The sequence below is a fragment of the Ascidiella aspersa genome, chromosome 7 (genome assembly GCF_963924565.1).
Source record: "Ascidiella aspersa chromosome 7, kaAscAspe10.2, whole genome shotgun sequence".
NCBI classification, from domain to species: Eukaryota; Metazoa; Chordata; class Ascidiacea; order Phlebobranchia; family Ascidiidae; genus Ascidiella; species Ascidiella aspersa.
The window spans coordinates 5,099,315-5,115,609 of record NC_139453.1 but is presented as its reverse complement, the minus strand read 5'-3'; the positions used below and the strand labels follow the sequence as shown (position 1 = coordinate 5,115,609).

General features: G+C 36.0%; 2 protein-coding genes across 2 annotated transcripts; one reads left to right on the top strand and one right to left on the bottom strand.

The window, feature by feature from the left end:
- Positions 1 to 5,966: 5,966 nt before the first annotated feature.
- On the top strand, positions 5,967 to 9,733 carry LOC146137383 (citrate synthase, mitochondrial-like). Its single transcript, XM_083393322.1, has 2 exons — positions 5,967 to 6,299; positions 8,234 to 9,733. Exons 1-2 carry the CDS (start codon positions 6,062 to 6,064, stop codon positions 9,397 to 9,399), a joined length of 1,404 nt encoding a protein of 467 aa, XP_083249448.1. The 5' UTR covers positions 5,967 to 6,061; the 3' UTR covers positions 9,400 to 9,733.
- Positions 9,734 to 9,997: 264 nt separating this feature from the next.
- On the bottom strand, positions 9,998 to 15,759 carry LOC146137382 (tubulin polyglutamylase complex subunit 2-like). The gene is made up of 8 exons (XM_083393825.1): positions 15,622 to 15,759; positions 14,076 to 14,243; positions 13,006 to 13,143; positions 12,666 to 12,773; positions 12,233 to 12,396; positions 11,836 to 11,923; positions 11,192 to 11,333; positions 9,998 to 10,408 (listed from the first exon to the last, which is right to left on the bottom strand). The coding sequence occupies exons 1-8, from the start codon at positions 15,683 to 15,685 to the stop codon at positions 10,360 to 10,362; spliced, it is 921 nt and encodes a 306-aa protein (XP_083249951.1). The 5' UTR covers positions 15,686 to 15,759; the 3' UTR covers positions 9,998 to 10,359.
- Positions 15,760 to 16,295: the final 536 nt, after the last annotated feature.

The following is a 16,295-nucleotide window of genomic DNA, read 5'->3' as shown; positions in this document are numbered from 1 at the left end:
AAATTATTTTGCATCCATAAAGTCATAGATAAAGGCAAGAAATTATTCGTCCCATATCTGTTTTTGCTTGCGGAAACAAGTCATGAGAAATTAGGCTACAACTTAATATAAACCGTAAAACGAATAAACCAAAGTGCACTATATAATATTACAAAAATTAACCTGGTTAATAACTTTATTTATAATAACCAATTATTGAACCACCCATGAAAATAAGGCCCTGAAAAATACCCCCTGACAAAATTTACAACAACCGCAACCCCGTCTAGTTTTTTTTTTACTTTTGCTTATTGTTGCATCGTAGGGTCACCGTGATTGCACCTCCTTTATTAAATCGTTTAAGCCCAAAGACGCTTGCATACTATGACATGTTGTGACGTGTGATTATAAACGCTACCAAGACACACTGAAAACTAAAGCATCCAAATTTCAAAATAACCAAGCTTGCCATTCGGTTTGAAATATTTGGATAAACAGGAAAACTTGCCTTTTAACGAAAAGTAAAGTTGAACCACTGGACTGGAGAGAAAGGCCAAGCAATCGTTGATGTTGCTCGTCTGATCCGGAGCCTTGTCCTCTGTAACATGTAATTAACACATTTTCGTACCTATAGTCAAAAGTTGCCTAATAGGAGGCATACTTTGATTTAAGTTCTAATTCTATCGAAGTTTTCAATGAATTATGTGTCAAGATACCTGGCGGAAATTCAGAAAATCATAGTAAAAACGTGAGTTTTTGTCAAGCCTTTGAAACGACCTTTGAACATTTTATTTTATTTAGAGAATTTTGTTTAAGCATAATAGAGACATCATTTAAAATCGGTCGCATTTTTGTCCGAAAATTTTGAAGTAAGGTATCGAAATGAAATGTCAAGTTCCAAGCATCCCTAAATATGATTATACGCACATGGATTAAAATTCAAACTGGCGTAACACAGGTTTATTTTTAAATTAGACTAACGGTATTAGCAAAAACATCAAACTCTCTTCGAAAAGCAAAATGCGTTTTCGATGATTGGCCAAATGGAAAGTTTGTGTTGTGACGCTGGTCATACGTAACATCATGCAGCCAAGCTATAAGGAGGTTAAAAGAAACCCCGTTTTAAAAGAACTTTACTCATTTACCGACAATCTTCTTCTAATGTTGTATTTAATTATACGTGAATGCTAGTATTTAATTAATAAAGCGTGGTCTTCATTACATGGTCTAAACATGGTACTATCTATAACTAACACTAACAGTGTACAATGTACATGCTAGCCAAATCCTGCACATTTCAAACCTATAGCTTAACGTTATTGGCAGTCATACTTTTTACTTGATCTTCTAATGCGAACAAGGAGGTCCGCATTAGAAGCCTGGGCAATAAGCTTTAGCTATGCAAGTTAGTGTTTGAAAGACCCGGGCAAGTATCGCTGGCTTCGTCCTAAATAAGCGCGATCGGCGGGAAATAAAGGCGTGTTTTCCCGCAGAAGTTGGTCGGCCAAGTGCCGGCGTGCGAGCAAGTGGCAGTCCAATGTACGCCAAGGTTTTTTTTTTTTTTTGAGTAAAAAAGAGAAACAATTTATTTTGTTTAGGCATAAAACTCAGAATCTAAATTAAAAGCCATTTCGCCAAATAGTTACACCATGTTTTAAGAGTTAAATTTTTTCAGGCTTAAGTTTAATGTTTAGTGAAAGGGAAAAAAATATAGTTAAAAGGAGATAATTGATTCACAGGGAGCCGGTGCCATAGTAGAGGTGAGACTAGAATTGTTGGATGTTACGGTCTCATCACAATGTACGCAAACGTGCCTCGTGCGAGGGAGCCAATGTACCAGAAGTAACCTAGAGGTTCCCAACCGCGGCACGTTTCTTGCGCTCAAGGGTCTCGATAGATACTTGGGCAAGAATCTGAATTTTCTGTATTGGTAGCCCTCTGGATGTATCTCTTTTTGTACATTAAGGTAACAATAAACCAAACTATTCTTTCCTACGTAGATTTTATTGTGTTTCGGTTCCGTTTGTAATGACATCGCAGTAAATATTTTATCGAAAATTCTAGTAGGGGTACCGCAATATATTTAATATCTCTAAGGGTGTCGTAAGCCATAACCATAAAAGGTTGAAAACCAATTGTGTAACCTAAACTAAATTGTCCAAAAGGATTTTTTTCAGTTTTGACAAGTGTTATAGGGAATACACAATAAGACCTAAAAAGCAAAAATACCTAAAGCAGAAAAATCTATAAACCATAGTATTAAGACCAACGGCATAATACAGCAAATTACGCAGTAATATCCCGTAAAGCATAAGATCAAAATCGTCTGAATTAGACCTAAATCTGTTGGAATAAGGTCTAAATTCATCGGAATTAGTCCTAAATCCTATGGAATAAGGCCTAAATTCGTCGGAATAAGGCCTAAATTCATCGGAAGAAGACCTAAATGGCCATAATAACGCCAGAACCTGTGGTTGGAGGATATGGGACGATCGGGGGCCTTCGGTCTGGCATCGGCCGTTTTGGTTCCAAAGTTTGGACGCCATAGTCTGACCGGCGCCGTCAGGGCGCCGCTGTTTTGGCAACGGATTTTCGGTCCTGTTTGGGGTTATTGGTTGGTAATGGGTGGGGTTTGAAAATGGGTTAGTGTTAAAATTATTAGGGGAGTTAGTGATGTACTTGGGGGTGGGGTTTTAAAGTGTTGTTTTGGCCTGATTCTGACTTTTTAGGTCTTATTCCGAAGGATTTAGGACTTATTCTGATTTAGACGTTAGTAATACCATTAGGTATTAGTTCTATTTTGGCCTTGACTGTCAAGTGTCGCCCAAATATAAACAGTCAATATAATAATGTTACTTAGGTCGTCTTGGCAGTTGAGCTCGCTTCTAGCGTCGTTGAATGCAGAAAGCACTGTGCTCTGATTGGTCTGTGGCAGCTTCACAGCATCCATTGAACATTGCAGATACTGAAGACACGTCTTTCCTCCGCAAGTGCTCGCCTCAGCTGTTCAAACGCACAACATTTGTTTTTATCATAATCACAAAACTGCTCTTCTGGAAATTATAATTTTTAACCAAGGTTTAGGCTCCTATTCAATTTGCTTTCTTCATGGTGAATGACACCAAACGCTCGGTGTACATGTATATTGTATGGAAATTCAACGCTCGTAGGACAGCGTTCGCTGTTATTTACCCGGAAGAAGGCGACTTAAATGGTTGCTGAAACGTTGGTTAACAATAATTACCAGAGGAGCTGTTTTTTTATTATTAATATGTCTGGTAGTAACAGTTTATACACCTATTTTATATTTTGCACAGTTCAAAAATCCTGAACCCGCCCCTGATCTATGGTATGAAAACTTATAATCTATAAAATGATCACGAAACTGGTCCTTAAAGTATTTAGCAAATAGTAACTGGATCTTTACTTAATTTACTATACTATATCAACATCCCTAAAAACACATTTTCTCCCCTCCCTAGTTCGTACAAAAGTAAATCTGCGAATTTTTTTGGAAATTTTTGTTTTCCAACAAGTTTAGGGGGCTGTTGTGCCCCGCTTTCCCTTACGTTTCAACCCGCTTTTTGGGAAGAATAAACGAAAAAAAAACACAATTACAACTTACCTAAATTATAAATAAAGGTATAAAATTTGTGTCGAACTTTATTAGCTTGGTGATAATGGTAAATCAAAGAAACATAAATAACTACTTTTACGTAAAAAACTATAGAGAGCTTTAAGAGTCTGTCGGTCCGTTGACGATTTTCAGACGTTTTTTTATGTTTGTTAGGACAATGTGCTATAGGCCTACCCCGTAGTTTTGAATGGTGTTAGCGCAAAGGTTTTTCCGACTTAATAATATTAAAAACTATACGTCACGTTTTGACGCAGCATGTGACGTCGCATTTTAAGATAAGCTTATGACGTTATCCCTATAAAAAAATCCTAAACCCGCCCCTGGCCATTAGCATGAAAATATAAAATCCATAGAAAATAAAAATATATATTTGTTTCATCAATTTAACACAAATTGCCTCCCAAATGTATTTTTGGAAGAAGGGGTCTTACTAATCAATGAAACGATTATTCCTATACGTTTTGAACTGCTTTTGGGGCAGGTAAAACGAAAAACAATAGCTTATACCTCACCCAAATCACTTGCTTCAAAGAGTTTTAGTAGAATAAACAAAGTCATTATTTTGTTCTCTGAAAACATTTCTTTGAATTGACAAATACAATTATGCACGACAGAGCTTATAGTTTGTTAGACCTTATAGTCGACAAACAAACAGTATACATATTACTGCACATCTTTTATAACAAAAGACAAGCATGCCACATCTGCCTATTTTTCCAGAAACTGATACAGTGTACAAAGCGTTAGCCTACATAGCTGGCTTAACAGGTAAATTAGCGTCTCTCTTGATCAACAGGTAAATTTGGGTCCCTCTTAATTAACAGGTAAATTAGCGCCTCTCTTATCGTGTTAGTATAGTGTAAGGCTAATTTGCGACATAAATGGATACCCATAAACGGGATGGATACCCATAAACCTTGTATTGACACTGGTTTTCCAGATCAGGAGCCTCTTACACTGTTTCACAATTGGTGTTTTGTGGGACGATACTAGATGTGTGCGCTGTGTGGGTAGGACACGGAGTCGGTTGAAAACAACTCGTGTCCGTCATTCTATTACGACTCGAGAAACTGGGTCAAGTTCCGAGTCCGACTCAAGTCTAACTAAACGACTTTGTCAATTCCCTACTCTGACGGCGACTCAAGTTGGCAGTCCTGTATTTCACTCATCAAAGTAACTATAAACAAGCGTCTATATACCTTATACATCCACCTATAAGGGAGTATGTGTGGGAGGTAGGGGGTATTCCAACATATATTATAACACCTTGACGGTTTTAGTTTGCCTTGTCGATTCTGAACATTCCCCTGCTAGTTTGGTGTACACTGTACAGGTGTAGCGTTATAAGTAATAATTAGTGGATAATTTGGAATTTATTGTATTGTGTGTTTATCAAATATGTTACGATTTATGATTTGTCACTTTTTCACGCCTTTTACCAAACACTCGCTGTCATTCTGAGAACAGAGCATTCAGCTGTTTCACACGTGATAAATGTTATATCGTGGTACATATTTCCGTTATAGATAAAAGTATTTCACCTGTGTGAACGCGTTATTGTTAAAGTTCCCGGCTGCCAAAAAAGCTCCGGGTTATAAATCATTTCCGCTTTTTGGTGTTGCCTTTCCTCTTTTATGCAAACTTTCAACTTATATATGCGAAAGCTTATATCAATATAACCCGTCTTGTCTAGACAATACAGTGAGTGGTTGTGCTTGCCGGGATTAGCCGGTTTGCCCATAATAGCCAACAAAAACTGTGTGGATTTGTAATCAGACTACAACAATACCTTGAAGTAATAGTGAGGTTGATTGGCGAGGCAAATTAGTTTAATGAGACTTGCAATCAAACAATCCTGATTCATTATAGAGTCAGATATTGAACTTTGTTGTTTGCTTCATTTTGTGTCTTGTTTCGAAGCACCGCCCTAGTATGGACCTTTGCCTGGCCCCAAGTAACAGGACGGGCTTATTAAGGTCCTATAAAAAGTAAAAAATACGGACCAACCTATTTTTTTTTTAAATCTATAACGTTTATCTGCTCAAATGTAAATTTAGGTCTTATTTGAATCTAAACTACCATACTTATCACAATTTATGTTTATCTAGTAAGAAAGTAGTTAATGATAATTGATACTTTCAAATAACAAATATTTCCTAAAACAAAAAAAATAATAATCTTCCACGTTAAGATTAAAATTTACAATAATTGTTGTACAAATATGGTATTATGTTACATTCAAATAAAACCAAAACTTTTTTCCCCAGTTATCCAAATAAAAATTCAGTTTACCGGTTGCCCTGTAATTGATGAATGGCAAATCGATGATAACCTTCATGCCAGAGTTAACCTTTGCTCTTTTATCCACAGCAAGCGTTGGCTGCCCAAATTTGCTTTCAGTTTCGTTAATTTTCAGCTTTGAAACCGTTTAATTTTGCTTTTACTATGAAGAAATCGATTTTCAACTTGTTGCCGGCGTTTGGCAAGGCCATAGGAGGCCGGGCTGCCACCGTTACAGCTTCGAGGGGCTACGTATCCGCCTCGAACGATTTGAAAGAAGTCCTAGCGGCGCAAATTCCCGTCAAACAAGACGAGATCAAAAACTTTCGAAAAGAGTTTGGCGGCGCCAAGGTGGGCGATGTTTCGGTGGACATGATGTACGGAGGAATGCGTGGCATTAAAGGTAAAAAAGGGATTTTTTTAAAGTTTGAAATCAGGTTTAAAATATGTTAAAAATTTCAGCGCATGTCTGACTGTATATTGGGCGGCGGTCTAGAAACGAACATTCATATTTGACCCAGACACTAACTGACACACTGACCTAAATAATATGCTATGTGGTATGATTCTAGACTGCCGCTAATACACAGTCAGGCATACAAACGTTAAATATTCTGGTGCAATTTGCATGGCTGGAAATAAAGAACCATTACTGAAAAGTAAGACTAAAGTTTTGCATGTTTGTGCTACTTTTAACATTTCATCAGATCTATGAAGGACCCATCTAAGAAAATAAAAAAAGAATCACAATAACGAGAAAAAAACGTATTAGAAATTCTGGTGCATATTCATTGTTTGGAACAAAGGTTGTGTGTTTTTTGGAATAACACAAGAACGGCAATCAACTTACAGAAATAACGTAAGGTCCAGGGTTCAGCATAATAACCGATGTCTGTTACGTTATGTTAGATAAGGGGTCGGCAACTTTTTCTAGTCGCGGGCCAAAACCAAAGTCTGCACAACATATGTTAACTGAGATTTTGTGTTATTACAATTTTAAAGCAACTGTAATTTAGGCGAGGCCTCCGATTTTTGCTTATTATATTTAAGGAGGCAGTAAAGTGTTAGCACAAAGCGCGAAAAAAACATCTGCTTGGTTTAAAATTACAGTTCACATGTCATCATCCATACTACTAATGAAAAGTACAATAAAAGTACTTGAAACGCCATAACTTAAATAGTTAATCTAGTTGAGTGTTTATTAACCATTTTAATCCAGGCACACCTAGCGAGTAAAGCGAGAGCGATTCTTTTTAGGATAACAGCATTTTTTAAATGTCTTGAGAGTTTTTATTACATTTTCATGAAAAAATGGTTAAAAAATTGAAGTCTAATATTTTCGAATACCTTTTTCGATTGTGATCTAGTTAAAAAAACAGCATCAAAACATAAATGAACCGGAAATTTTTCGCATTTACGTAGTTAAAATAGTCAAAAGTATTTAAAATGGACTCGTTATAGTTTGTCAAAGATGCGGTGGGCCGGATGCGGGCCGTAGGTTGACGACCCCTGTGTTAGATAAATGAATTAAGCGATTTGCAAAGTTTCACTACATTGGCTTTTTGCCAACCTTTTGTTCACTTCGCTTTGCCATAGAATTGTTTAGCAAAAGCATGTTAACAGGTGGTAAATAACATCTCAGCGTCATTTAATTAAGAACTGCATTAAATTAAGTCCTAAAGTTTGGTTATAAAACTTGGTTTCAAATAATACTATCAAATACAAATACAATAGCACACATTTATGTTAAGCCAAAGCCAGTCGTTCTTTTCGTTTTAGTTGCTTTCTGTCAAATCTTGTGGAATGCTTGCCCATCTTCCTCAGTGATAGCAATTAGCAAAGTATTGCAGAATATTTGACATGATTACAGCCAAAGGAATGTTTTGGCAATCAAAAATTATGAAATGCAATCTGGTTGCAATTGCCAATTACTGTGATAGACATGACCCTGAATAACAAATCTGAAATCCACATAAAAAAAATAAAGTTTTTGAGATTACATCCTTTGGATGGTGCCCTCGAGTTACACATTCCCCATTTCTAATGAAATCTTCCACAATAAATGCATGGTGTTCGCCAGTCCCAAGCCATTTAACATACAGATACAAAAATATTAAATTTGCACAAAACATTAATTACTTACAAAAACTAAAACTTGAAACACAAACAGTAGGTCCTTTGCTGCAAAGTTTCAATTTAACCTCCTGTCAAGACTGCTACAGCTTGGTACAGTAAAAATTTGAAATGTGGTAGTTTTTTTGGTGGCACCCTGTATTATGTTTTCTTCAACCGCATAGCTTTTTCAAAACTGAATCTGTCTTCCCCTTGTTTCTCTAGGTATGGTTTGGGAAACATCAGTGTTAGATCCAGAGGAGGGCATTCGCTTTCGCGGCTACAGCATCCCAGAGTGCCAGAAGCTGCTTCCAAAAGCGCCGAACGGCAGCGAGCCTTTGCCAGAGGGACTTTTCTGGCTTCTTTGTACTGGAGAAATCCCAACTCAGGAGCAAGTGAATTGGCTCAGCAGAGAGTGGGCACAAAGAGCTGACCTGCCTACGCATGTAGTCAACTTGCTCGATCAACTGCCGAGCAACGTTCACCCAATGTCACAGCTCAGTGCCGCTCTAACCACACTTAACACGGAGTCGGTGTTTGCCAAGGCCTACGCAGAAGGCGTGCACAAGTCTAAGTACTGGGAGCTGGTTTATGAAGACGCAATGAACCTCATCGCAAAGATTCCAATCATTGCCGCAAAGATCTACCGAAACCTTTACAGGGAAGGTGAATTTAATGGAGCCATCGACGAAAACGCTGATTGGTCGCTTAACTTCTGCAACATGCTCGGTTATGAAAACAAGGAGTTTATTGAGCTGATGCGCTTGTATTTGGTGATCCACTCTGACCACGAAGGTGGCAACGTCAGCGCTCACACATCGCATTTAGTAGGAAGCGCCCTCAGCGACCCGTATCTCTCCACAGCAGCTGCAATGAACGGACTCGCTGGTCCCCTTCACGGCCTTGCAAACCAGGAGGTGCTGGTCTGGCTTACTGGAGTGCGTGAGGAGCTTGGAGGAAAGGATGTAACTGATGAGGTCCTCCACAAGTATATCTGGGACACGCTCAAGAGCGGTCGTGTTGTTCCTGGATATGGACACGCAGTCCTCCGCAAAACTGACCCCAGGTACCAATGCCAGCGCGAGTTTGCTCTTAAACATCTCCCAGAGGACTCCATGTTCAAATTGGTCGGCCAGCTTTACAAATTGGTACCTGACATTCTGTTGGAACAAGGCAAGGCCAAGAACCCCTGGCCAAATGTAGATGCACACAGCGGTGTTCTCCTACAGCACTACAAGATGACAGAGATGCAATACTACACCGTCCTCTTTGGAGTGTCCAGGGCTCTCGGATGTTTGTCGCAGATGATCTGGAGTAGAGCTTTGGGCCTTCCTCTTGAGCGACCAAAGTCGATGAGCACTGAGGGACTCAAGAAACTGATATCCAAGTAAATCAAGTTTAAAGAGTCGCGACTCGGCTCGCACAAAGATATATATTTATTAAGTTGGCCTCTTAAACAAAGTGTACTTTCTGGTTGTTATTAATCCCAGTTGTTAAAAGTTTTGTGTTGTGTTTAGCGTGTTATCAGAGTTCCAGCTTTCATTATTTACAACAGCATTCATATTGGTGATTGTAAATATACAAACATATATATTATAAGTTCAAAGAGTAATCTGATATGATTGGGATTACGTGTTTTGTTAAATTACCTTTACCCAAATTGCATTGCTGTGTTTAAGTTCCATCATATTTGTGTGAATACAATTGATTCATTACTACCTTAAATTTTTATAAGAGTTAAAAAATGTTTATTTAGTTCATATTTTAGCAGTCGAGAAACAAGACATAAGCCAAACACATGTAGTACCATATAAAACCTTAATTTAATGAAATAAATACAAAAAAAAGCCACAGAATGTATAGTTTTAAACCCATTTTCTAAAATTGTGGTATACGTAATGACTGGATCCCATGGTGAACACATTAATTTTTTCAGGTTTCCCAAAAAATATCTGCAATAAAATAATTCTATTGAATAATAATTATACAAGCGTACAACCATAAAGTTTACGTTGCAGAGCCATTTCCTGTGTTTGATGCACTGAAAGTTTTTGGTGACATACCGGCAACTTCCTGAAAGTGGCATGAAATATGATTTCACCTTTTACATGAATCACATTTGTTTACAAACCATAAAACAGTAAAATTTAACTATTAGGTGAAATTCCAAACTCTAAAATACATAATAGTAAATAAACTTTCAAATATTACATTGAACACAGTCGAAAAGTTTTAGGTAAATGACCATTTCATGGAAAATCTATTCTCTTCGCTCATTATTGTTGAACAATCAGAATATTTTGTTTGGTAAACTGAAAGATTTGTTTGATGTTTAAAGCTTGCAGCAGCTTTCAAGTCCAAGGCTTTGAAGACCTGCCGTGGCGAATGGCTGTCATCGACCTTCAAAATAAAACATAATAGTATTTTAGATGTATTGAGAATAAAAATAGAAGAGATAATCACTATAGAGCAGGTTTCTTAAACAGTTTGATTAAAAATAAAACGGATTTGCCTGTAATGCTTTTAGACTATTCTACGTTCACATTTTTGGACAGAAATCAGTAGATTAAGAAGTCTATTTGGACCATGACATCATTTTGATTTTTTTTGCCTACCATGGTCCACGCGAGGCAAAAAGAGAATTTAGGGGTCCGCGGTAAAAAAAGTTTAAGAACCCATGTTATAGTGGAAGCACCAAATATTACAGAAGATTTAAATGGCAGTTGAGTTTCCAAATGTATTATATATGCAGTATCAGTTTTATCAAGTCAGTGTCTACCAGATTGTCAATGTATGAGCATCGAATTTGGCTTAAGCTTGAAGGGGGAACTTGTTTATATATGCAGTTTTTGTAAGTGTTGTAATGACTGAAGTCAAAGTCTTTGTTTTCAAATGACTTGGCTTGAAATAATGTGTTTTCATTAAGAAACTTTTGTTTAAAGTTGGGTTATTAATTTTAGCATTTAAACTTATAATGAGTTGAGGCAAGCAATTCTAGTAGTTTGACGTTTAATTTTTGTAATTCAGTCTTTTAAAAATACTTTACTACCCTGGTTTTTATCCCTGACACTTATAACTACTAATTCTTACTGGAAATACCATAGAGTGGTTTTAACGTATTTGGATCTCAATGCAACACACTCTTTGACAAAACGAAAGCACCCAACAGTTAACAAAACCTACTTTGATCCAGCAATGTTTTGTCCTTGAGCCTGCTTCTTTTTTTGCGTTTGCCCTGTAGCTGCTTGGCCTTTTGCTTTTGTGACTTTCTCCGGCATTTTTCCCTTGAAAACTCTTGACCAGTCGACTTTAACTGGAGTGATATCTGCATCAAATATTTGTAATTTTTTTACACTTTTTATTAATGTATGATTGTGCCTTTCTTGATATCCGAATTTTAGTGGAATTACAACTCTAAACTGGGTTTTGCCATAATATGTAATTCAGGGATGACCAACCTTTTAGCAGAACGGGCCGCATTGCCACTTTAATACTTTTGATAAGTTGCAAAACCAATTAAATTAAGGGGGGACGCAGGTTGGACATACCTGATCTAATTGGTACCTGAAAAATTTAAATACTTTAATATAACACATTCTGAAAGAAAAAAACAAATGACAAAGCATTATGTAAGCTTATAAATGGCAGGCTTATAGCTGTTACCAAATAAACTTACAGTATATATATATATATAAAAGACTAACACTAAAAAAGAAGTCCAATCATTGGCCATAAAGTCTACTTAGCATTACAGAACAGAAAAAATACTCAACACTATAAGATTTTATGTTTTGGAAAGAATAAATTTTCTACACTACAGTACTGACCAAGATTTTTGATTTCTGTCTTCGTTTCTTTTTCCAGTAATGATTCATCCATTTGAAGACGTACTGGTGCATACATGCTAAACCATTGCTAAGCCAAAATAAAAAAATAATAATAAAGTGTATTAAGTAGTGCTGTAATGACTTAAGTGTCTATTTTATATGACATGACTAAAATTAAGTGCTTGGTACAATTTCAGTAAAATTGGGTTATCTATATAATACATTACAAAAAACAAGTTATGTTTTTATTTTGATGTTAAATACTTAGACTTGTCTTGCTATTTGTTTAATATTACTTGTTTGCAACACTGGTATTTAGTAGCTTATTTACACTAATAAACAAACATAAAAACTAACATTTAGTCGTACACCTACTAAAATTAAAAACTGTTCAGACCTTAACATTTGGGCTCAGTCCAATAGGAGTGAATGCATACTGCCATTGTGGCAGCCCAATATGCACCAACATCATACGGTAATACGTTGTAAAGTCTTTTGCCAAAAACGACCAACTGAGGGAGCGGTCAAGAAACCAAATTTCTGTGCTTTGAGCTGCCAAACCTGTTTAGTTAACATGAAACAATGTGTTAGTTAGACATCTGACAAATATGCCTTATGTTTGTTTTTGGCATTTATTATAAGATTAATATTGGGCCAGAACTCAAATATTAAACATTGGGGTGACAAAAGTTGCTGAATCACTCACAGAGCTATTTATACCCAAATTAAAGGAAATTATAGAATGAATATCGAAGCCCATACACAAGTAGATAGCATTTTTTCAACGTTATGAATAAATCTTAAGACTAATTTTGCCCCAAACAAATTACCTGGAGTGGCCTTTGCATAGACAAGGCAGACTTTTCCAAAACCGCCGCATGAATCCAGCTCAAAGATTCTACTTCTTCCATCAAAATGTGGGGGCTTGTGTTCTTGCTCTACGTAATTTTTGTATGTTGTTATTTTGAATGTCTTAAATGCTTTCACAAAATTCAAATTGTAACACTTAAGATTAAACAAAACACAAGGAGAAAGCTAATTATTTTTTAACTTGAATACACAAAAATAAATAATTTTATTAGTAATTTTTAATAATAAGCATTTGTTGAATTATGAATATTTTGAGTTATTTTTGAGGCAAATAAACAGGGACAAATCAAAGCACTCCACCTTCTTCTGAGTCGCTGTCAAAGTCAATGTCACCAAGTGAAATATTGTTGAACATTATCGCTGAAGATCCGGTAATGCTGAGTTTGACGAGGTTGGAAATACTATTGACCTCCATTCGACCCAGAGGAAACTCAGAACCTGAAGCAAACACAAATATTAAAGTTTTAACAATTTTAAAAACAATTTTTGCGGAAAAAAATGCTTTATAGACTTAACGGTTTAGTTAGAATAATGCCTTATTTTATTCGATTAATAGATATTTAATTGAAATGTTCAATTAAAAAAATAGACGCCTACATGGAGTAAATGAGGAATGATGTAAGTGCTCTATAAGAAAATAAATAAGGTATAGCATTCTTATGCCCTGTAAGATTGAAATTTTGTAAAACATAACTGAAGGTTTTTCCTTGAACTATGTTTGATGTTTTAAATAAAAATATATAAAGTCCAACCTCAAAGCTATAGCGAATTATTTTTATAGAATTAAAACAAATAGTTGAAACAATATACAGGTCTAATAAAAAGGTCAGGTAAATTAAACAATCAACTTCACACACTGTCTAGGTTATTTGATATTTTAAAAACCCAAATATTCAAGTGACACAACAGGATTCTTAGTCAAACTATAAAAATTTGGTAACAGTAAGTTTCTGCAATTGTATGAAACAATTGTTTACATACAATTGATATAAAGTATAAAAAATAAATCATTTTGGAAACAAATGTGTTTTATAGCAATTGGTCAGATTCTGTAGAATACACATTTAGCAACAAATGATTGACTTTACAGTGTTCTGATTGTATTTCACTGCTTTTCCTCCAAGGATCTTTAGGGTGGAATGCTTGCCCAAAATCACCCCAGTGACATCATTTGGTGTGAAATATCATCAGTCTAATGAATTTATCCAAAAAATAGTTTTTGACGTATATATCGTCCTATTTTTGTAGAGGATTTCAACCCAAAAACTATGGAACGCAATAAGGATCAGTGTTTGATTTTGTTTGTCTGCCATTAAATACAAGATGCACAGTGTGCTTAGCGCAAACACTGGTTAACAAATTGATTTTACCATTTACTTTCACCTTCCAGGTGAGCAGCAAGCCATCTGTTGTGAGGTAGAAGTTTTTAAGGTCATCGGGAAGCATGCAGGTGTTACGTTGTTCCCACGAAACCAGTGTGTGTCTCGCTGCCGGCATACAATCCGAGAACGACACATCACACACACCTGGCCTTTTTTCTGGTAAAGAAGTTATTTGCGTTGGCTTTTTAATATCTTTTATGATGTTTTTTTTTCAATTAGTTCATCAATCCACATCAGCGTTCTTTAAAATGGCTTTTTTAATTATTTTTAAATGTTAGACGCTATTTACCCGGACAACATAGTAAAGAAATCCATATAATCACTAATGGGAACCCAAATGAGCCAGACAAATAGCAAATATGCGTTCCAGCTAGCTAACAAGCTAATTTAAATATAATAAAATATATAAATTCTGGAAATAAAGAAAAACTCAGAATATTAAATTTGATATTAACACCATTACATATTATAGCAAAATCCGGCATAAACTCAAATTAATGTACAATCAATACCGGGATCCGGGTTAATATTAATATCCTCTTTCTGTTGGAATGGGTAACACTAATTTACGGAATGATGAATGGTCGGAACTAGGGTTCCTCTCCGGGAATGTTTCAACGGGAAATTCCCGGTATTTCCCACGAATTAACAATCCCGAATCCCGGGAATTTCTTTTATAATCTCGGGTATTCGGCAACCTAGCAAAACTTTAAAAATATTGCCGTTTTTGACTAATATAAAGAAAAAAAATAGTACCAACCATGTTAACGTTGTTGCCTGAGTTGTTTCATTTGAGCTTACCAGCGGAAAAACCTAATTAAATTTATTCTAACAAAAAAATGCGTCACAAATAAGGGTCCTGACTCGTATTAGAGAAGGTCTGGGGCTCCTTTAGTTATGAACGTATAAATTAATAAAAAAAATGGTCTTGAAATACCGCTTACCACAACGCAAAATATTTGGGTTAGAATGCGGGTTAGCGTTTGGGTGAGGGTGGGTCAACCGTTATTATTAATTATAAACATAATAATATTGACCCACCCTCACCCAAACGCTAACCCGCACCTTAACCCAAACAATATGTGTTGTGGTATGCGTTATTTCTTTCTTTTATTTTTATGCATAACTTTCTACGTACATAACTGAAAGAACGCCCATAAATGAGCTTAATTTAATTAAATGTTTGAAGCTAAAATAAAAAAAATACCAACCTCAAAATGACGTGATTTTATGTATACTTTTTTCGTCGGGATCCCGGGATTCCCGGGAAGTTTCATTTTTCAATCCCGTTTCACGGGAGTGAAAAAATCCGGGAAAAAGAGGAACCCTAGTCGGAACGCTCACAGTATTATTATTAAATATAATAACACTTGACCCACCTTCACTCAAACGCTAACCCCCACCCTAACCCAAATACGTTGGTTCAAATAATTGTTTTAACGGAGAAACACTTAAACTAGTGAGCGTTCCGACTATTCCGACCATTCATTGGAATTATTTACTCAGGTTATTATTTGCAAAAGGTCATACCTACCTAAAGTCGATGGAAGACCGAGCGTTAAACGTTCTACCAGCTCCCTTGAATCAAGCTCTCCCATATCAACACTGTTGCTCAAGTCGAAGTTTCTTATAGCTAACCACTTTGCACAAAAATCGCGTTGTGGAAAACTGACAAACCTTTAAACTTTTGACTCACCCGCTTCGGTTTGTTATGGGCAACCATTTGTCCACTTGGAGCGCCAAAATAAAATTTTCGACCACTCTCTTTATCGTTTCAAATAATTAAATATTATTGTAAGCAAGTTTGAAAATTTTTTTTTGATTTAATTCGCATTTTACATCGTTTTATTTCGTCTCATGGCTTTTTTTAAATGTTTTTTCGTCTTTTTTGCAGGCAGGAAGCATTTTACAGCAGTTCTGCTTGACAGCATTACTTTGCTCTGCTTGAGTAAATTCAATCCTAACGTAGATGTCTCAAAATATAAACAACATGCTTAAGACTTCAATAGTTCAGCTTTTATTTAGCAAGCGTTAGAATGCACTGCGGCTTTCTAAGAATTTATTAAACGTTATAATGTCGTAAGAACAAACGGTAGTCAGTGATTATGATATAAGGCCGAAATTACATTTAGAAATCGGAATAATTGTTAAGTAAAATACTTTACAGCAATTTAGTTGCAAAGTTTTTAACTATATTTCTATATTCTT